Raw genomic sequence first — 22,250 nt, forward strand, 5'->3', positions numbered from 1 at the left:
AAAGTAGGGGTGCACCGAAACCACTTTTTTCAGGACATACTGATACTTTAATTTTTAGTACCTGCCTATACCGAGTACCTGTTTTGTTTTTGTTTTTCATTTTGACTGGTGTGATAGTCTTGGCTGGTCCCTGGAGCATACGATCACAAAGGCGTGACTATAACATTCAGTGCATCACGTGATCAACTGCTAAATTCAAATGTGTTTTGGGGCTTTGGCTGTTCAGTGTTTTCAACCACATAATCTTTATTTTAGGTTTCAGACATTTAAATATACTGTTGTGATTTATGGTCTTTAATATTAATATTTAGTATTAATATTGAGTTTTTGAGGAATCAGATGATTCCTTCCCATATTACGAGGCACCAGGCAAGGAATTTCACCTTGACAATAAAGAACAATCATGGAAGATTGTTGACTAAATTAGAATTAAATAAATTGTTGGAAGTTCGACATCTGATCAATCTGAAGGATTTAGTGAGATTATGTTGCACTTGTAGAACCTCTGATTATCAACACAAGAATGACACAGTTTGCAATAAAAAATAATTTATTAACAAAAAGATATACAAGAGTAAAATATCACACTCACTAAATACTACTAAGGAAAAATGAGTAAACTACTAAGAAAATTGAATCAATAATCAAACAGAAACTACTACACAAATGGACGTTTACAAAATGAATGCCAAGTAGATCAGCAACGGATTGGACAAAGCAATGAATGGGTAATTAGAAGTCTATGGGGGAGTCAATTGCGATCTTTCTGGATGCTGGAATGAAATAGTAAAAAAGCATTTACTATGAATACAGATAACGTGTCTAAAGTATCTATCTGTATATTCTGACCCTAGATAAACAGTCTCTATACAAAAAGCAATCTCATATAGCAACAACCTTGGCTTATATTTACATTTCACATGGTCGGGATCAGTGTATCTTTCCGCTCACAGTGGGAGACTGGATTGCTTTCTAACTGTTTCAGAGCCACACTGAGTACTGGAGGCAATTCTTACAAATTCTACGAGGTGGCTAATTCGTACGAATTCATACGACCTCAAAAGGAACGAATTAGTACGATTTTTGCTAAATCTTACATATTTTACGAATTGCCCAATTCGTATGAATTCATACGAATTACCTACCCCAGACCCCGCCCCTAAACCTACCCATCATGTGGGTTTAGACAAATCGTACGAATTGGTCGTGAGATAGCGTTGGGAGGTTTGTTGCTGGTCCTTGTGTAATCCGGAGAACTGTAAGTCAGGCGGTGGTCAATCTGCAGGATCCTTTGCAGACTAGAGGTTACAAAGGCATCAGTCGTGCAGGACAGATGTTGAATGTTGGAGTCCTCTGCAGATCCGGTTGGGCTGCTTGAAGGTACGTGCGGTTTAAGGTTTACTCGCGAGAGTATAACCTCGGTCGTGCTGTGTTCCTTCCCTCGTCAGGTCAGAAACTCAGAAAGAGGGTGTGTTCGCTTGGGAAAGCTTTTATTCCTTCCAGTTGGGGAGGGGATTACTAATTCCCGCCTTTCTACTGTAATGCTGTGGTTGGGTCGTAGCCTTCCAAGTGTCCGCCCATCACGTCCCACCTTTCCATCCTGTGGAGCTTGTTGCATTGTCCCAAATGCACAGTTAAATAAAACAGTGTCTTTAGAACCTTGGAAATGCTTTATTTATTTTCCAAACCTTTCTCAAAGCCCTTGTGGCAGTGTTCTGAACTCATAGAGTCCAAACTTGATGCAGATTGGTTGAGGTAGATCACCCAGATGCCCATTTCTGTGTCAGTGGATGAGATTACCTTGGCAGTTATTCCAGGTGTGGTTTCCACTGTGTGCGCACAGTTCCCTGGCCCTGGGCAGTACATGGTCGTTTACACCTTGGTCTCAGGAATGGAGGGCTGAGCTGAACAATGGGCAGATGGTGATGAGATTAGTCTGTGATCAGTGGGAAGTGGATGTCCTCATTCTTGCTCTGACAATTCTGATCAAAACTGTCACTTGTGTCGGCACTGATAGCCTTGTGGGCAGCGCACCGACATACAGTATAGCGCTGTTGTCGCGGGTGACACGAGTTCGAATCTTGGTTTGTGGACCTTTCCTGATCCCGTCCCCGTCTCTCTTCCACCTTGCTTCCTGTCCACTCTATACTATCCTATTACAATAAAAAAATAAATCTTTTAATAAAAAAATGGTCACTTGTTTGTGGTATTCCTTTGTATAGGGTCTTATCACACCCTTTTGACTTTTCATCAAAGTGGGACAAAGGGACTCCTGTTGTGACGTGGGGACATCTGTGCCATCTTGTCTGCTGTTCACATACAACACATTTATAGTTTGTAAAATATACACTATCTATGGGAGCGCAATAACAATCTTTGTCGTTGTGTTCTCATGCAGTGCTATTGTGGCTGCAGTGTGTCACGTGACAAGCATGACGCATCACCGTGGAAATAATAAGGGGATCCGTTCTAAAAATGTCAACATTACAATTTAGAGTGATTTGTTATCAGAGGCGACTGTGTCAAGTTATGTATTTCAGAAATATACATATACAAATCACGCAGTTAGCTAATAGTGTATTAAGTTGAGGCAGTAACAATGAGCTCATTGAAGTAATGAATACACATTGTTAACAAATGATTAGGATATATAGAAAAATTGAGCATTGGCGCATGTTGACGCATGTTGATTCAGAGTTGGCATATATATGTATTAAATAAATCTAGATTAATCATTATTAAAGTTACAAAAGTCATTCAGTCAAGAGCAGCGAGTGATTTTTCTCTGTCTTTTGTTGTTAGATTAACACTGACACTGCTGTCACTTTAAGAGCTGCACGTATCCAACACACTGTTACACGCGCGTTTTCTTTCTCAACTGTTCACTTCAGAAGTAAAATTTCCAAGATGTTCATGTCTTTCTATCTTCAGTCAAAAATAAATTAAGGTTTTTGAGGAAAACATTCCAGGATTTTTCACCATATAGTGGACTTCAACAGGGACCAATGGTGTCCTTAACACCAGGATTTCAACACTGGAGATTTTACTGTGCTGTATTAACGGTGTCTCATATTTAAAATATAAGAGTGATGGCGGGACCTTGATATTGCTGCTTTACTTCTGGCTCACTACTGCGCAGACCCGGGTCCCAAAAGACCCCCGATAGACCCGTCCATCTTTTTTTACAGTCTATGGTTGAACCCCATTGAAATCCACTATATGGAGAAAAATCCTGGGATGTTTTCTTTAAAAACCTTAATTTCTTTTTGACTTAAGAAAGAAAGACATTAACATCTTGGATGGCATGGGGGTGAGTAAATTGTCAGGAAATTTTAATTCTGAAGTGAACTAATCCTTTTAAGACATAACCAACCGTTTCACAAGGATACTTGCCTATAGGCATTTTAACATAATTGTGTGTGAATTTGCCTGATCATGCGCAATGAGACATGAAAGAGAAGTCTGTGTAATATGCTATTCGCGCGCTGTCTCTTGAGATGTTTGCGCACACAGAAAACTTATTGAAATGTAATTACTGTATCGCCTTCCTGTAAAAATATCAGCTCTTGCACAGCTGCTGTAGGGTGAATATTTATTTTGTGTTAATTCGATACATTTACTTCACAGACAGCCTTCTCTGACATATCCATTCTGCTCTCTGTTTGCTCTGTTGTTGCTGGAGTACAAGTACAATTACACAAGCGCAGTATCGGACCTGATACCGAAGTAACTGGTATCGGTCCATCCCTAATTGATGTGCATCTAACACTCACACACAGCTAACCCTAACCTCAACCTTAAACCTACCCATGCCCTCGCTGCCTGGAAGGTGCCGTTGGGGGCTAAAAACACCAAACACCTGAATGAATAAAAGTGAAAGTGAAAAATGAGTTCAGATCTCGTCTGTGTGGTCGAGGTTTGTGTTTCCGCTCACAGTAGGCTACGAGATGTGTGAATGATCACAGTATAGCAGATATTATTCATCTGGATCAGACAATGAAGATCATACATCTGCAGATCTGTGAGTTTCTCACGTCACATTTGATTGAGTCAGTTTTCTTTTGATTTTATATCTTAATAAATGTGTTTTTCTTTCTCTCATAGATCTGTTCATGTGGTATCAAGCCACAGAGAGTCTAACAAACATACCAGTAACTTTAGGATCTGATGTGATTATAACCTGTGATCTTGATATAGAGGAGATTTACTGGTACAAACAGAAATTACACAGGATCCTCCAGTGTTGATCTTACGCTCTTATAATAGCACATATGAAAGAGCTAAATATGAAAACAGCAGTTTTAAACACAAAAAACAGATCTGTTAATCAAAAATAACACCATTGATAAATTAGGAGTTTATTGTGTGAAAAGTAACAAAATCAGCAACCGCACCAAAATCTACATCAGCATTAGTTATTTTCATACTTTGATGTGCAATGTAATTTATAATTGTCTATTTTAGTAGGCTATGTAGTAGGGTTGCCAACTCTCACGAGTTTGTGTGAGAAACGCTTTCAGGCTCTGTCTCATACTCTCACACTGCCCAAGTAAATCCCACGCCTAATTAAAAAAACTGACTGCACTCATTCAATCCCACAATGCACCGAGTTTACAACCGATGTACGCTCAACGGCTAGAGAATACCCATAATGCACTGAGAGTCATGCGTCAAATGGATTCCCACCTCTGGCCAGAAGATGGCGCAGGTATTAATTTCTTTTAATTGATTATTGTTTAATTAACATTTATACATGCTAGTTTCCATGAGAGAGTTCAAAATAAATAATGTAGGGAATAGTGAATGAGGGTTTATGGGCGATTTCGGACACAGCCAAGGTATGGGTTTTAATTAAACCAATTAATATCTGCAGCCTCTTGATTGGACCAGTCTGTACCAATTACATTTTTCCCACACCGTGTATATAAGCTGCTGAACCTCACCTGTGCGACGATCACCGGAGATGTTTAGGTGGCAATGTGAAACATGGTATTTGTGCACACAAAGCAGATTTACACGTCTAAGATAACTATTATTAATTTGAGATGTTAATTATAATCTTTAATAATAATACCTGCTGACAGGGCTCCATGCATGTTTACAGCTTTAGTTGAGAGATTTTTTTTTTTTTTTTGGAAAAAAATGTACATACTGTGCCTGATTTTTAACCAAATGAATCGATATTATTAAATCAAGATCGGAGTCGCAAGATTATGAATTGAAATTGTGAAATTTGTGTCAAGCACTAATAAAAACAGTATGCTATCAGTTATTGTAGCATGTAAACATTGTAGCATGTTATCACTAAACTTAATGAAACTCTGTTTAGTTACCAAATGTTCTGACAATCACAATATACTTACTGTGATGCAAGGTTTTTGTGTTGTTGTTTTTTTGTTTTTTTGCCTTTTTTGTTTCAGGTTTGGTGAAGAGATTTGCAGACTCAACTACAGCATGTAAAGAAAGTAACAGTGGAGACGTGAATGAGACGCAGGTGAGAACAGACATTTAATACATAGAAACAGTAACTTACCATCCTCTCACATCTTCACTGCTGTTTTTAAACGCAAGCATGGGTTAGTACTTCAGATCATGTGAAAATAATCTATAATTACAACTATGCTGTGCTTATTATTGACTGAGTTGTTGTTCGGGACATGCTGGCACCCAGCAACCCAAATCTGCGACCTGGAAGGTCACGACGTGCCTGACTTCAGGGTCCGAGTGTCAGCTGCATAATCGATGGAGATATGCTTCAGTCTATCTGTAGATGTGTGGAAAATTACTATGTTTATCTATTTCTTAGCCAATCAGAAACTGCAACCTGAAGCAAGGACGTAGCTTAGACCTTGGTGAAGGGTATAACTGCTGTGATCTTTGTAACTGTAAGCGAGGCGGCCTACGAACTCCTGTGTGAGTCTTGAAGCTGAACTTCTGCTGATGAAACTGCAAACTATCTTCAGTAAATCATTTCTTTAATTTATTATAATTCTGACTCCGGGTCTTCATTCATCATATCTGGTTCTGGGTCTTTGACTGTAAAACCCCTTACAGTATCTATTGTAACATTATTAACGTCATGTTAATGGTTAATGTTCTGGTTGAGATTTCCTTTAAAGCCTGATAGAATATATTAATAGTAATGCATGCTTTAAATAATGATACTTTTTTAAAAACAATATTTACTTATATAAAAGCCTTTAAGAAAATATGAATTGTTATCTTGCATTCAATTTTATGAAGATGATTTAGATTGCAACATCTGTTTTCAGTATATAAAAAATCCAACTGTATTTTCAATTGTACTACAAGATGATCCCATTTTTTTGAGGAATATCAAATAACTATTAGAGTAGTTATTAACTATTATACCATGGTCTGGGTGAATACTCGATTCTGATTGGCTGCAGGGTGTCCGTTAAAAAGTGATAATGGACACCTAGGAAAGGCGTCCCGTCAATTTGCCTGATGACAGTTCTAAATGATTGCGCTGGCTCAAACTCACTGATCAACTGCTGCGGTCGGGTCGCTGTGGCCACGTTGCTTGGCAACGCCTGTATACGGGAGATATTAAATAGTGCGCTCAACTTAATATATAAAAACCCTCACGATTTTTACTCTAAAACACATTAAAGTATTATTAATTGATTAAATATTTCTTTCTTTCGTAAGTAACCATGGTATAAGCGGGTTAATGCCCTTCGAGGTGTCCATTATCAGGTTTTAATGGACTTCGGCGGAGGCAACCGCCTCGCTGTCGTCCATTAAAACCTGATAATGGACACCTCGTCGGGCATTAACCCTTACGTAGTTATTTTTTATTATTATAGTAGTTATTAAATAACTATAACTATCAAATAACTACTATTTTATTACTCTTTTTGTTTTCAGAATAAAAATGTTACAGGCTACACCATTTGATTAAACTCAACTGAAGCACAAACCAAAACCAGAAACATGTTCCAGTGGTTTGGTTAGTTCACAACCAGTGATAAACAGAGTTTGTCACCTTTGTCTAGAGTGGAGGTTTAACCTTCGACTGCAGTTTCTAAAACCACTTTATTTTTTCAGTTTTTCACCTCGAATTCAAGTTATTTGTTCAAGCCAACATGTTTTTAAAGCACAAATGAAATGACATTTCATAACATGTTTATTTAGATGTGAAGTGTTGGTCATAAATCATTGAGATGGTCTGATTGTTCTGTAAATCCTCCTTCATCTGTTATTGACTGTAGAAGAGAGAAGCTGCACTCAGTCTGACAAAACCTGCTTCCACTGAGATGCTTCAGCAAGACGGATTCAGCAAACTGAAGGAGACAAGATATTAATGTTAAACTATTATTAGCACAGCATAGTTGTAATTATAGATTATTTTCACATGATCGGAAGTACTAACCCATGCTTGCGTGTGAAGCAGCAGTGAAGGTGTGAGATGATGGTAAGTTACTGTTTCTATGTAAATGTTTGTTCTCACCTGCGTCTCATTCACGTCTCCACTGTTACTTTCTTTACATGCTGTAGTTGAGTCTGCAAATCTCTTCACCAAACCTGAAACAAAAAAGGCAACAACAAAACAAAAAAAACAAAACAAAAAAAAAACACACGCTTTTATTTATTATATTTTCAATACTTTGCATGTTAAAAAAAACTTCTGCATGTCTGTTCAGTAGTCACTATGTAACTAACAGAAGACACAAATTTAAAATTGTGGTGCTTCTTATTAAAGCAACACTAAGGAACTTTTCCTCTTCGGTCTTCCTACAGGTTGGAAGTTGTCCATTACCGCTGTCGTAAATAATTTAGCCTATCGCAGTCTACCATTGCACGCTCGCTCGCTGTTTATCCAGCACCGGCTTTGGAATGAACGACGTCCACAGACAAGGTAGAGTATGTTGCATGATTTTATGAAAGTATGATGTATTGCGACATCATAAACGAAGAAAAACAAAATACTGACTATTGTGACGCTTGACGTAAAGCAAGTCAAATTTGTAGTATGTATGTCTCATTTGAACTACAGAAACGCGACCCGATCTGGCAAACTTGCATAGTGTGGTTATAGCAGATATAGGGCTGCAAAGCGAATCCAGAAGTGCCTTTCACCCTATTACGAATTGATGAACCACTGAAACGATTTTGGAAACATTATTTTAAGGTAAAAAATTATCTTTAGTGTTGCTTTAAGTGATAAAAACAGTTGCAAATGTTGTACAAAATAGGCCTACACATGCCATACTCATCTTTGCACCAATAAAATGTGCAACACTTTGTTTTTACTACCAAATTATATGTATCTAATTAATTTAAATTACAGTGGAATGTTTTCCTCGATATCTAGCGATTTCGGGGCACATGAGTTCCTGAACATAATGCATGATGGGATACACTTAGCTTCGGAGCGGTATTCGAGATAGTGTGTGCATTTAGGACTCTGCACTTTGCCATTTTTAAGACACGGGACAGTCTTGCGCACTTACTTCCTGTCGCGTGCACGCGCTCTCAAGTGGCCAAGACCGCAAGTGTGGATATTTGGACAAGGCAACACTATCCGAGGCTAACGGTACGTTCACACGGGTCGTCAGCGTCAACGCTTGACGGAAGGCGTGGCTGAAGTTTGGCACTGACGCCATGGTCATAGCAGCGTCAGCCAATGAAATTAGACAGGAACTCAACAACAAGCTTCATTGTCATTCAATGGTCATAAAGGACCGGGTGATTGCCCACCGCAATAATTAGTTTCTCCTCCATTTTAAAATTTATCCTCAGTTTGCTGCTCTTGAACAGGATGAACGTGATTGGCTGCCGCCTGGCTACTGTATTTGCATAGAGCGATCTGATTGGCTGACGCTTCCGTCGGCGGCGCTTCACTGGCGTTGCTCGCGGCAGAAGTTGAAAAATTCTCAACTTCTGCCGCGAGCAACGCCAGTGAAGCGCCGCCGACGGATCCACAATTCTTTTCGGCAACGCTTGACGTCACCCATTCAAAGTCAATGGGAAGCGTTGACGCTGACGCCCCGTGTGAACGTACCGTAAAGGGGGTCGTACACCGGACGAGAAGTGCAGCGCCGCGCCACGTCGCGTCTAGGACAACTCGAGGTATCGCACACCGGACGCGCACTTTCTCAGTTTATGGCCAGCAATATTGTTATGTTTAAGGACATTATGGAATTAAGATAATGTCTGTTTACTATGTTATGATTGTACTGTACAATTAAATACAATCGTTGCTAAGTCTGCAGTCTAAACACTTTACCTCAGAGCGTCCGTTAAAGCTGCAGTCCGTAACTTTTTTGTGTTAAAAATTATCCAAAATAAAAAAAAACATAACCAGCCAGTGTTCAAAACTATCTGCTTGCCTTAGCTCGATTCAAATCGGTTCGCTTTTAATAATGATTTTAATTCCAGTGGTACTGGTGGATTTCTGTGGGAAATTCAAGCATGTCTTTGCGTCATTACGTCACATCTGTCCACATAAAGAAGGAGTCCCGACTATATTGCCTGTGAGGATGTTCGAGTTGTAGATTTATAGCCTTTTCTCACAGCACTTGAAATAATTAAACTTATAACAGATCCAGAATGTTTCAAACGACAATCACCAGTGACAACTGGAGATTCACCACTTATAAAACCCAAAAGACTTTGTGACTAGAGAAAAAAAGAGACTGCAACCGGGCCATGCGAAAACAAGGATAAACATCGGCAGGGCTTTTGAAAGATGGCGTGAACTCCGTGTTTTAAAGGGATTCAAAACGAACACAGAGACGGCTTTTTTTTTGCTAGACAGGCAAGACATTTCAATAGTTTAATTACATAACAGTAGCACACTTGTTCGCTTAATTTACACAGTTACGGAGTTTCCTTTGTTGTGCCTTTCTCGTTTTGCTATTATGGTAAATATGAATTATTTTGTGCTAGTTATGAGAGGGAGCAATTCACCTCTACTCCAAGAAAATCAAACCCGCCTCCTCCGTTGTCAAGTATTGGATCTGAATAAATTTTTCCTGACGTAAGATGTTTATATTATGTTATATTATAACACGTTTATGCATAACGTTTATTTCATAGCACTATGATTGTTATTTGTTTGTACAAAATAACTGCTCTTCTATGATTTGCATGGTTTGACATGATATGATAAGCAATCGTTAGATTTAATCAGCGCGATTTACTGCAATGCTTTTTTTCCCCTTAGTTGATCAGAACAAAAGTGGATGTTACTTACTTGTTCAGACGTCATTTTCCATTGAAAATTCTAATATTGGTCATACTTCCAAAAAGTATATTCTGTGATTCTGAATGCCCGTATCCACACCGGCGCGGTGACTGACAGCCGCACACTCTCCTCAAAACATTGGATTCATCCGCGCTGTTTCATGCCGATGTACAACCCACGTAAAGTTGATAATTCCGCAAATAACTGCAATTGCAGATTTCAAACAGAGATGGCGACAAAGAGGAAAAACTACGGACTGCAGCTTTAACCGAATGAATTGAGAATATCACCTGAAAATCTGATAACATCAGCAATTTTCATTCAAGCAGCTGATTTCTGTAAATGAATGTAAAACTAAATGTATATTGCAGCATAGGGTGAAGTCAGTATACATTAACTTCGATTTGAGACAAATAATTGTAAATGTAATATAAAACTATGTAAATGGCGCTCTGTGGCGTGGCATGATTTTGAACAAGGTCCTGAGCCGTAGCTGGGCGCCACGGACAGACGCTGAATGGCGCCGCCGGTGTGTGGACACTCATAGAGAATAATGTGTTTGAATTTTAAAGACGTAGCGCTGCGCTTCTTGTCTGGTGTGCGACCCCCTTGAGCGTAGGCTATCCCATTATGCATTAGGTTTAGGAAATCACGTGCCCCGAAATCGCGAGATAGTGAGGAAAACATTCCACTGTAAGTTTAATTAATTCGATATTACATGTAATTTGGTAGTAAAACAAATTATTAAAGTGTAATTGTATTGGTGCAAAGATGAGAACTGTTACGTGCAGTGATGTTACGTATGAATTAATCTTTTCCTGGAACAGTCAGGGGAAAGCCAAAGTGATTCATAAGGCTTCATTTCCCCATCCCTAGTAAGCAGGGACGAAGAGAGGTGTGAATCCAGTTGCAGCAGTATTTATTGAAAATGAAAACAAAGATAATCCAACTAGACTAGAGGGTCGAAACATGAAACATGATAAAAGAGCAGGAACGCAACAGCTTCACACAACGTGCCAAGACTGAAACACTTGGTTATATATATAAACTCAAGGGGAGATTGGCAAACAAGGCACAACTGGCAACAATCAGGAACTAATCAACAAGAAAAACTACAAAGGACTACAAAACATGGAGCAAGACAGGAAATAACATAAAAGTCCAGGAACACACAAGACAGAACACAAGTTGGAATCATCACAAGTACGCTATATATATATAGGGCTCTACGCTAACTTTTTTCCCAAGGAGTACATGTGCTCCTAAATGAAAAAATTTAGGAGCACACAAAGAAATATAGGAGCACAGTGAAAAAAGTTGATTAAACTGCTCAATTCATATGGATTAGTTTTATGATCTTTTTATGAACGTTTTTCGAAGCATCAAAGTGGTAGTTGTGTAGGCTGTCAATGGAGGGAAAGAAATCTCTCAATTTCATCAAAAAGTTCTTCATTTGTGTTCTGAAGATGAGTGAAAGTCTTACGGGTTTGGAACGACATGATGGAGAGTAATAAATGACAGAATTTTCTATTTTGGGTGAACTAACGTTACCTGTTTAATAATTATGCAATTATTATTTTAACCTACTTCAAAATATATAAAAAGAATGAACACCTCAATAAAGTATAAAGTGCTAAAAACAAAACAAATGCCTGCTTGCTTTTTTCCTTTGCAGTACTTGGAGTAGCCTATATTAAGTTACATCAAAAATGAGTTTTTGTCGTCTTCCTGTCCTAAGTGTGGACTGTTTTGGTCGTAACTTCAGTTTATGCACTTGGTCTTTTGGTGGGACATAATTAAAATAAAATTGTGATACTCATTTGCAAGTAGGCCTATTGATAGTGAGAGGGAGTTCATTATTTTGTTTTGTTTTTGCACTTGGTCTTTTGAGATGATGACTATAGGCTTCATACTGTGTTGCGTATCTAGCTCACTAAGTGTTTACGTTACTTTTTTTATGGTGTAGCGGCCTGTTTACACCTGGTCACTGCATACGTTTTTACTGATCAAAACGATTTCATGCGTTTTTACTGATCAAAACGATTCCATTTACACCTAGTCACATTGTGTGTTTTCGCAAAACTAAATCGGACCTTCTATTCCCGCGTTATATGCGGATTTAATGTAGGCCTAGTTCACGTCACCAAAAGCAACAGATATGACCAGCATTTTATTGATCATCATAAGCTCATTTCAATATCAGCGATAGGAGAGAGCGACAGCAGCACAGGTAACCGTTAGCCTAATATCATTTCGTTTCTTTAATGAATGTGATTGTGTGATGAGCGTCTACGACTTACTTTCACTTTAATTCGCGGCAGTTTTCGCGTTAGCTTGATGAATGGATCGCTCATCTGTCGTGATGCGTGTTGCAGTAGCGTCATCATATCTGGCTATAACATGACATATAGCCAATAACACGCTCTCACACGTTTATTTTTAGCACTGTTGGGAGGACTCTCTCACTTAAAATCCAGCAGTTCCCGCACATTCCCACACTATTTCAGTGATTGGCTCAATGGTTGCGAATCGTCGCTCCCATTTGAACAAAATTAAGCGAGTCATCAAATGTTCACATCACGCAGTTGCGACCATAGCAGTGGTGTAGTCTACGTGATACGCAGGTATACGCCGTATACCCACTAGAAAAGGCCAAGGATTTCCGTATACCCACTTAAAAAATCGTGAGGATACGTAACAACTTCGTTTTGTGTCAGAACTTTCACACTTTCATTCATAAATTCACCCCGTCAGTGTTTGCGAAGCGACACCGAATCGCGGAATCCAGTCACAAATGGAGCTTGCTAAGCAGAACGTCATCACGGAATTTGGCTATTTTTGAATGAATAAATCAAAAGTAGAGATATGATATGGACCAGTGTCTGTGAATATTAAAGTTAAAAGAGACTGCAATTGTTCTACGCGTCTCTGGGAATGAGCGCTCAGTGTGTGCTCCCCTACGCACACACACACACACACACACTGAAGCACGCTGACTCACGCACGCTCGTGGTGTTTTCAGCGTTTCACTGTATTGAGACATGATGTAGGATAGGATACACATGTGCACTTTCATCGCAGAGCTGCTATGAGAGTCACTGCACGAGAATTTCACCATTTAATTTGACAAAACTATCGTCATTCATTCGTTTCATATAGCCTACACATAGAAACTGTAATGTCTTCAAAACAACCTGTCAAAATAAAAGTTCGGTATAACTTGAAATTATAACAGAAATATATTACTATTGCACAGTAGAGTATACTTCAAGTAGGCCTAATAATAATAATAATAATAATAATAATAATAATAATAATAATAGTTTATTAAAACACACAGAAACTCAAATGTCTACAACCCACCAAAATAAAAGTTTGGTCTAACTCAAAGAAATTAGAAAGAAATTGCACAGTAAAATGAATTTTAAAATAATAATAATAATAATAATAATAATAAAATCTATTAAAACGTTATTTTAAGGGAATATCACACAAGTTTTCATACATGTTATAATTTAAACAGTAAACTTGCCAAAACAATAACACCTTTTTTTTTTCTTTTTTCTTTTTAAACACCATTTCTAAAAGTAAATTTGTATTTGTGCCTATAATGTTTCATTATTATTTTTGTATTTTTTTTTGGAAAATTGTCAGCTGATAAAACCTGTGCTTCAGGGACCATATTCATATAACATCTAAGGCTAAATGTAGCTCTTAACTGGCTAAATTAGATGGTGATTAACACTAAACAGTAGAAAATCAGTCCAGTCTCCCCAGCTGTAAATGTCATTGGCTGTTAAAGTCTTGTGTTGCTTATAATAAATTGACATGTTGATAACACCTAATATTTCATAATGCTCTCAATTTCATGTCGATGCATACTGTATGCATTAGTGAGTGTGGTGGTGCTTATGGGGTGACGCTCTGGGATGGGTGAGTATGAGGCGGGGGGGGGGGGGTGTTATATTACAGTATACTCACTACAAAAAACTAGACTACACCACTGGACCATAGATATCATATAAACGCTAGATGTCTCGTGCGCGCTGCTGGCCAACGGAGGTCGACGTCCGCACGTGGCGGCCATCTTGCCACAGTGTGCTCGCTCACTCGTTTAATGGTGCATGTACTTTTAAATAACCATAACTTGCTAAATTTTCTACCGATTTTCAAACGGTTTGGTTTGTTATAAACGTCAGAGATGTAGTTATGACACTGCATACATACACTGCATACATATGAATAATTATAACATGTATGTTCAAGCATTCGGAATTATAGCCACGTTAATAACGTTTGTAAGAAACCAAACCGTTTGTAAATCCGTCAAGATTTCAGCGAGATAAGAGGATTTGTGTGCATGCTGATCACTCACCTTAATTCACAGCTTCACTGTGACAAGATGGCCAAACGGTGATGCCGGAAGTGACTGCGCCATAAGACATCTAGCGTTTATAAATAGATATATACACTAGATGTCGCCTTGTATACGGCAGTTCATTGGAACGAATGCGTCAATAGAGCCGCCATCTTGGAACAGGGGAGCCCCTCCTCTTTAATGCATCAGCGTCAATGTAGGCAAAGGTCTAACGGAAATAAAATCACCATAAATCGTTATGAATGCGATTTTCTAGTTTTTTTTTGGTTCGTTCCAACGGTCAGACATGTATTTATCATCGAGTCCAGAGAAAATTTAAGGTTTTGATATAAAGATAATCTACTTCTTTTTCAAAATATAATGCATAGTGCTATAGGCCTACGTTTATTAGTCACATTCTTTCACTTGAGTAAACTTAGAAGACAAGGAAATATTGTTGCGCTCAGATGAAGGCTAGTTGTAAGTCCAGGTGCGTGAAAACCAATAAAATGTAGAAGAGACTATAGAGACTACTATTTGTAATGACACATCAAGGATGTTAAGAGGCTAAAAGCAGGTTTAAATATTGCCCCATTGAAGTCAACAGGGTGCAAATTTTAAAAAGAGGATAACACGGTGTAGGCAACACCGATTTTTGGCGTTGTTCTCTGTATTGACAGCACTCCAAATTGACAAAAAAATGAGCTCATTGTTAAAATTGACCGGAGTTCTCCTTTAAGAACAAATTCATGTGCGTACAAATGTGTTGTGAAGTCGTTGAGGAGATGGATGAGGTATGGGATTGCATGATTGTTTTGTAGGATACAGCAGAGCGCTTCGGAAAGCATGTCAAATATTTTGAGTTCAAGTTAGACGGACTACGAAGTAAAAAATTTCGTACCAACAAATGCCAAACAGATGCCAGAAATCTGGGTGAACTTTAAAAGCAGATATTTTGTCAACCTTTACTAGCCAGGCTCCAAAACCAGCGTTTTTTTATAATAAAGTCATGGTAGTGCAGGGAGAATTCATCTAATGGAATTAAACTATTGATACTGGGTTGGGAATTTTCATGAGGAGCGGAGAGATCAATGAGGATACATTTTTTGCCAGAAAATATTCTGGTGGTTACTCCAATTGAACTTATGCAGAATAATTGGAAAGGCAGAGAATCAAAAGAGCCAATCATGAATCCAGAATCTAATTTTGATGAGGGCTTCCACCATGTCGGGTTCGGCTGTCACAGATTGCAAGTTATTGCAGATGAAGCTGGAATCAAGTACTTCCAGACCAGGGTCAAAACCTTCCTTCAGGCCTTAAAGATCGTGTTTTTGTCTGGATGGTTGTCCAGAAGACATAAAAATTGGAGAAGAGAGATACTTTCAAATCTTTTTTATTAAGGTTAGCAGAGGAGCGGCGTACAGGGCAAATGGAAAGGGCATGAGCTCCGCCACAGAAATGACAGACGTGGAGGAAGTGGCATTGTTTTCTGTTGCTGCCTGATGTACTAAAGCTGTTACGCACTTGTCTGCCTGAAACTGAAGTGAAAATCTGGTTACGGTCACTCCTTGGTGTGAGTGAGGGACATATGCAGTAGATATTTGAGCTTGGGATGTTACTGGATTGGTTGGATGTTAACAGCGGCAATGACGGCTACATTAGTATACTGTTTGCGTGTGTCTCGACAGTTACAAATAAAGCCACAATAAGCTCATGTAGCGAACTTGTCAGTCATCTTGATGGATAACGAAAAGGAAACACTGACCAATAAGAGGACAGTATACTCTCATGTGACTTGCGTGAACACATTGGTACGCTTTGAAAGGTTGCCTTATGAAAACAAACCACACTAAGAAGAAAATGCAACATTGTAACAAATTAAGTGCCTGTTTCGGAACAAAACAAACTATAGGTGTGAAAACACCCTTGGACTCTGTGGCTTGAGACCACATGAACAGATCTATGAGAGTAAGAAAAACTAATTTATTAAGATGTAAAATCATAAGAAAACTGACTCGATCAAATGTGCTGTGAGAAACTCACAGATCTGCAGCTGTATGATCTTCATTGTCTGATCCAGATGAATAATATCTGCTATATGTGATCATTCACACATCTCGTCCTGTGAGCGGAAACACAAACCTCGACCACACAGACAAGAGAGAATTCTTTATTAATTCTTTTTTTGTGTTAGATGCATATCATATATATATTTGTCATAAAAAATGTATATTGTACAGCTTCGTTACTATATCTTTCAATGCTTTATCAACATTTTATCTTTAGATTGAACTTTTAATAAACCTGAATTACATATATTACCATGTACCATTCAATACAAAACATAAGCAGCACTCTTTACAATTTCTTCACACATCTGAGCTGAGGTTGCCATGCAGTCAAAAAACTTTCCATTATGTCAGGCTACACTTACAAAACAAACACTTACATCAACAAAACCAGTTTAAACCAGTCATTTCAGGTATATGACAAAACCATGCATAAGAAGTGAAAGGGAAGTGGGACATTAAGTGTACAATGCGCGTCTTAAAATATAGGTTATATTTAAGCAAAAAAGCAAGAGTAATGTTGCACTAAAAATATTCCTAAAAAACTGTTGGTAACATTTTTTTACTCCAAAAACAATGACTATATAGTAATACATGACCCTGATGTAGTAATACAGTAATACATCTGTCCCTCTGAATTTCTTTTTATTGATGATCCTTGAAACTGTATAATGTGTAACATACTTGCGTTTGGGATTTTGCCAGCTTTACAGCAGCAAAGGTGCTGTCGACTTGACTGGGCCTGAACGTTTTATGCACCTTTGAAAAGTTGTACTGAAAGAGCAATGAGGAAAATAATATTAGAAATTGTAAACACTGGTAAATAACACATTGCAGTTGTCTTGTACACTCTTAAAAATAGAGGTTGCAAAAGTGGGTTTTTGCAGTGATTCCATAGACGAGCAATGTCTGTCAGGACAACTATCGTCAAATACGATTGACAATTAGCATACAGTTATGGATTGGCGGTATGGTTCTGTTCTGGGCAAGAACTCCCTGCGCATCCATGCAGTAATAACCCTCCTTAGGGTAAACAGAACCAACATGAATGTATTGCAGATATCATTAATTCAAGATTTTAAAGTACAACATGATTCAAGAATTTATTCTGATTCAAGGGGAATCATAATGCCAAATTCTGACTGGGCGAGAGGAGGAGCTGGGGATGGAGGAGGGTAATTAGCTCCTGAGAAACGCAATCGCTGCTGAGACTGAAGGAGCTTATATATGTATACGGTGATAGGTGTCGTATTCCTTTAGGTAGACGTGGATCAGCTGAGAGTCAGCTGATGTGAGCTTGACTAACGTGACCTGACAGAACTGATGCTACGCTTAATTTTTGTTCCCCTAAAAACCTTTCAATGAACAGTTCCTAAAACAGGGGTATTCAATTAAAGATCCAAGAGGTCCAGTTTCTGTTTCCTTCCCAGCAGAGGTCTGGACAATGCATTTTTGGTACTATTATTATTATTATTATTATTATTATTATTATTATTATTAATTTCCATCGGGCAGCCATAGTACTTAAAAAAAAAAAAAAAAAAAAAAAAAACTAAACACTCAAAATAGTCAAAGATGAGAATATTGGGCCCAGAGAGCCAAAGTAGTGATGTCTAAGAATGTTTACAAAAAAGTAAATATTTCTCCCAACTGGATATGAATATAAAAAGGTTAGATCAGGCTTTATCAGGCTTTTTTTATTAATATTTATTTAGACACCTACGTGTATGGAACATAGAAGGCCTTGTGACTGAGAAAACATACTGGGAGTGCAGGGTTTACCTCTTAAGAAAAGTATGGACTATTTTTATATTTTGCACAAAGTAATAAACTACTAAAAACAAAAACACGTACATAATCTAATAATCAAAATTCTCATCATGAGGATAAAACAAAGTTAACTAGTAATTTCAAAGTTTGTCTTCCCTTGCCATCTTCCCTTAAATAATTTTCCAATAACATTGTTTGTCATGTAAAATACTCTTAAAATGCTGATTAATAATGCTGAATGTATGAACAAATCTAAAGGCACCATAAAATAACTTGTCCACAAACCTGGTTTAGTTAAACGGTCTGATTCATCTGTATGACAGATAAAAAAAAAATTGTATTTGCTGCATTCTCATTTTCTGCAGTGTTTTAGTTAAAGTATCTATTTTGCTGCTCACAATGTTTCTGCTACTGTTGTTAAAAAATAACCATGTCATCCGCAGCTCCTTATATAGGACTTTACGTCTTAGCAGGAGAGGGAAACAATGCGCATGGAGTGGAAAGGGCTTTAATGAAGCACATTTGGCTCTAGATGAAAATATTAGAGGATGTAGCACCAAAAGATGTTACCATATTACCGTGCATTACCGTAAACGACCCTAAGCACTTGTGGTGTGAACCGCTTCGTTGTTTTGATGCGCTGCTTACTTTATCACCGTTTTTTTTTTCTTAGTGTGAAGAACATTTAAAAATTTAAATAACAATTTAACCATGAAGTCTTTTTTCTGTGATAAAATTATTGCATGGATGTTAAAGGTTCTTCATGGAACAATCAAATCTTCATTTTAAAAAGAGTAATAGAGAAAATAATTATATAAGTACCAAGTTTTTTGTTTGCTTGTTTGTTTGTTTTTGGAAATGAGAGATGTCACATGTAACTTACCAGTGGTTGGTGTGATTCTTGAGGTTGAACTTCTTGTGTTTGCTGTAGATCAGTGGTATGAAGTTCTTGTAATCGTCCTCCAGGTATTTTATTTCCAACAGCAAACACCTTTAACAGCCCTAACGGTGAATTCAGTTTAGTAACAAAATATGTGACAATCTCAACAAATTAGAACTGTAGAAGCTTATTATATTTGTGTTTTTACAGATGGAGTCACATTGTTGTTACTTAAACTCACCAATAACCACAATGACCAGAACAGCATTCAGCAGAGCAGAGATGATAGTAAATGTCCGCCATGGTGTCTGATTCTGCTGAACGTACTTCACCTCTGTGTGATTCTGACACTCAGTTAACTCGGTTAATTGAGTTGGGGCTGTAAATAAAAAGCTGTTTAGAGCAACTATTGAGAATCTTAAGTGTCTAAAAAAAGTATGCAATGGATAACAAGTATGAAGCAATAATTGAAAGATCGCTCACCAGTGATGTGTAGACTGGTGCCGCCATTGAATCTTACAGCTCTGTCTGAGTTTGTGCAGTAATAAACACCTAACTCATCGATAGTGATGTTATTTATGATCAGACGATTTGATTGCACAGAATATTTCTGTTTAAATATTTGGTTGAAGTAAAACGGTGTTGGTGGGTTTGACAAGGAGCGTACTATCATAACCGGAGGATCTGGTAGATTCAGCAACATCCATGTCACCTCTTCTAAACCAAGTTCACAGTTTATAGTCACAGTTTGACCCAAATCTGTGAACTGTGTTGTCAAAGTCTCTGCAGCTTGACACCATATAAGTAAATCTGCAGGAAATAAACAATCATACAAACATTAGGAGTATTCCACTTGCAAATGACATTATTAGGCTGTTAAAACAGCATAAATATACAGTGACATAATTACCAAGTATATAAAAAGATATTTATAATTTGTAATACTCACAGAGTGGAAGTTGCATAATCCTCATTTTGTTAAAACAACTGGCAGAGCACTTCCTGATGCAGTCTTGTTTGTTTCACGCCTCTTTGGAGATGAGCTTCACCTCAGACTAGAGCTTCATTTTACCCACATCAAGAGGAAGTTAAAGTCAAGTTTAGACTGACCACAAGTGCAGTCTTTTATTCTATACGTTCACACACTTAGATAATGTATATAATTGCCTTGCTAAAAGTATGAATCTCATGTGTAACTGTAATAATAAATATATATATATATATATGTATGTGTGTGTATGTATATATATATATATATATAAATAAATAAATATAGCTGCGAGCAGCGATTACGGGCCCAAGCCGGTGGCACCGCAACCCCGGTGCCTTTAGTTACCTAAAGGCACCGGGGTGGCGGTACCGCCGGCTTTGGCCCTCCATCGCTGCTCGCAGCTATATTTATTTATTTATATATATATATATATATATACATACACACACATACATATATATTATATATATATATTATTGTTCAAAAGTTTGGGGTCAGTAAGATTTTTAATGTTTTTAGGAGAAGTCTCTTCTGCTCACCAAGGCTGCATTTATTGATTAAAAATACAAACAAAAACAGTAATATTGTGAAATATTATTCCAATTTAAAACAGCTGTTTTCAATTTTTAAATATTTTACATAGTAATTCATTTCTGTGATCAAAGTTGAGTTTTCAGCATCATTACTCCACTCTTCAGTGTCACATGATCCTTCAGAAATCATACTAATATGATGATTGATGCTCAATAAATATTCATTATTATTTTCAATGTTGAAAACAGTTGTGTACAGATTTTTTTTTTTTTCAAAATGCTTTGATGAATGTAAAGTTCAAAAGAACAGCATATATTTCAAATATATATATTTTTAACATTATAAATGTCTTTACTGTAACTGTTGATCAGTTTAACTCATCCTTCATAAATAAAAGTACTGATTTATTTTATTTATTTCCCCAAAAAATAAAATTTTAATTATTACTAACCCAAAACTTTTGAGCGGTAGTGTTTAACGTTACAAAAGCTTTAGATTTCAGATAAATGCTGTTCTTTTGAACTTTCTATTCATCAAAGACTGTACACAACTGTTTTCGACATTTAAAATAATAATGAATGTTTCTTGAGTATCAATCATCATATTAGAATAATTTCTGAAGGATCATGTGACAGTGACGACTGGAGTAATGATGCTGAAAACTCAGCTTTGATCACAGGAATAAATAACAGTTTAAAATATATTAAAATAGAAAGCAGCTGTTTTAAATTGGAATAATATTTTACAATATTACTGTTTTTGTTTGTATTTTTAATCAAATAAATGCAGCCTTGGTGAGCAGAAGAAACTTCTCTGTTATGTGCGCGCCACAGACTGCACGCACGTCCGCTTAGAGTTCCGCCTTTTGCCTTCCGTCAATATTACGTTATTAGAAAAATATTTTTTTAGAGAATCGATTTTTTGACATTTGTGAATCGATTCAGAATCGTCCACGTCCGCATCGCGATGCATCTAAGAATAAATTTTTTCTCCCACCCCTAGATTTCATACAACAGGTTAATAAACAGTTACAATTAAGTCACTTACATTTTAGATGCAATGTTGACTGTTTTTGTTCTGTTTCAGCAGCGAAAATAGTTAAACAAAGATCACGGCAGAACCATCACGCATCACGTGTTTTCTCATAACTGAACGATTCAGCATTTTTAACGAATCGGTTGACTCAAAGATTGAATGATCAATCCATAAACATCTGTCTTAATCATGATCGACTCATTCGAACGAATCGTTTGAACGAATGAATCAATGACTCGCTTATTAAGATGGATGCCTGGCGACACCTAATGGCGGTTTAGTGTTGTTTAAAAGCATCATTCTTTCCCACATGTGTGTGATTTGTGTGTGCAACATTATCATTATTTTTCTTACACTATTATATTAGCGATTTAAAAGCACCCACTCGTGTCACACGTCGA

At 37.4% G+C, this 22,250-nt stretch overlaps 1 protein-coding gene across 3 annotated transcripts; it reads right to left on the bottom strand.

The window, feature by feature from the left end:
• Positions 1–6,882: 6,882 nt before the first annotated feature.
• Positions 6,883–20,491, bottom strand: LOC311084308 (uncharacterized protein). 3 transcript variants are annotated; one of them, XM_084116261.1, is made up of 8 exons: positions 20,239–20,491; positions 19,773–20,099; positions 19,531–19,668; positions 19,293–19,411; positions 17,324–17,413; positions 16,614–16,712; positions 7,475–7,548; positions 6,883–7,307 (listed from the first exon to the last, which is right to left on the bottom strand). In XM_084116261.1, exons 1-6 carry the CDS (start codon positions 20,261–20,263, stop codon positions 16,665–16,667), a joined length of 747 nt encoding a protein of 248 aa, XP_083972387.1. In that variant the 5' UTR covers positions 20,264–20,491; the 3' UTR covers positions 6,883–7,307; positions 7,475–7,548; positions 16,614–16,664. The 3 variants fall into 3 exon arrangements, with proteins under 3 accessions (XP_083972387.1, XP_083972388.1, XP_083972389.1); XM_084116262.1 differs by lacking the exon at positions 16,614–16,712; XM_084116263.1 differs by lacking the exons at positions 16,614–16,712; positions 17,324–17,413.
• Positions 20,492–22,250: the final 1,759 nt, after the last annotated feature.

Source organism: Abramis brama (assembly GCF_963993115.1).
Source record: "Abramis brama genome assembly, chromosome: 6".
Classification (NCBI taxonomy): domain Eukaryota; kingdom Metazoa; phylum Chordata; class Actinopteri; order Cypriniformes; family Leuciscidae; genus Abramis; species Abramis brama.

What these genes read in the sequence shown, in the direction of transcription:
- LOC311084308 (XM_084116261.1), bottom strand. Translation starts at nt 20,263, where the DNA reads ATGAGGATTATGCAACTTCCACTCT. An exon ending in GATTATGCAACTTCCACTCT is followed by an intron (nt 20,100 to 20,238) that starts GTGAGTATTACA and finishes TATTTCCTGCAG; the next exon opens with ATTTACTTATATGGTGTCAA. An exon ending in AAGAATCACACCAACCACTG is followed by an intron (nt 17,414 to 19,292) that starts GTAAGTTACATG and finishes TTGCTCTTTCAG; the next exon opens with TACAACTTTTCAAAGGTGCA.